General features: G+C 35.6%; 1 protein-coding gene across 1 annotated transcript in view; it reads left to right on the top strand.

The window, feature by feature from the left end:
- The window catches only part of CCT6B (chaperonin containing TCP1 subunit 6B), a 38,166-nt gene that overhangs the window by 8,768 nt on the left and 28,611 nt on the right, over positions 1–787 (top strand). Inside the window, exon 4 of the mRNA XM_012809729.2 lies at positions 478–509. Within this exon, the coding sequence (XP_012665183.1) occupies positions 478–509 (32 nt within the window). The remainder of the gene's footprint in view (positions 1–477; positions 510–787) is intronic.

The following is a 787-nucleotide window of genomic DNA, read 5'->3' as shown; positions in this document are numbered from 1 at the left end:
AAGTTGTTTTAGCAGCTTGCCTGGAGGTAAGCTTACCACTTTAATCAAGCATGATTGATCTGCTATCTAATGTTTACATCTAAGAAAGTCACACTTTGTTTTGTTTACTTCTAAAAGTAGAATATATGTTATGTGTTACACAAAGACAAGATTGGCTGGATATTTTGGGAAGGCTTTTATCAGGTAGCTGTATGATACCATTATTATTCCTTAGCTTTGCAATTTGTGAATTTATTAGTTTACTGGAAATGATGAATTCATAGCAAGTAAATCCACAAGATGTTGCCATACAAAGCAGAATGCTATCTTATTAATTTACTTTGAGAAATACAAATGCCAATGGACTTGAATACCTGAATTCTTTCTGGCCAATTCTTATCATTAGGAAAACCAGTTTGGAAAATCAGATTAAAATTAGACACTTTCTTGCTTAACAGTCAGAAGAAAGGCTCTGCTTTTTGCTACTGGACTACTCAGGTGGCCCAGAACCTTCATGCCATCTGCTTTGGGTACTCATTCTCTTTTGGAGTTAAAGAAACACTGTTATGTTCACTATTCCATGGCTTATTAGGCTCCAAAATCAAATATGGTAGAACCTCCATAAATTGACCACCCACGGGACTACAAAATATTGGTCAACATACAGAGGTGATCAACATAAGGAACTAGGTCTCCTGTACTCTGATACATATATGTGGTGCATGTCTGGTCTATGAAAATGAGGTCAACTAAAGAAGATGACCAATGTAGGGTGATGATTGACAATGGAGGTTCTTTTTTTTTTTTT

Source organism: Otolemur garnettii, unplaced genomic scaffold (genome assembly GCF_000181295.1).
Source record: "Otolemur garnettii isolate 467f Iridium unplaced genomic scaffold, OtoGar3 scaffold00112, whole genome shotgun sequence".
Lineage (NCBI taxonomy): Eukaryota > Metazoa > Chordata > Mammalia > Primates > Galagidae > Otolemur > Otolemur garnettii.
Note: the sequence above shows the minus strand (reverse complement) of the source record. Positions and strands in the feature narration are given on the sequence as shown.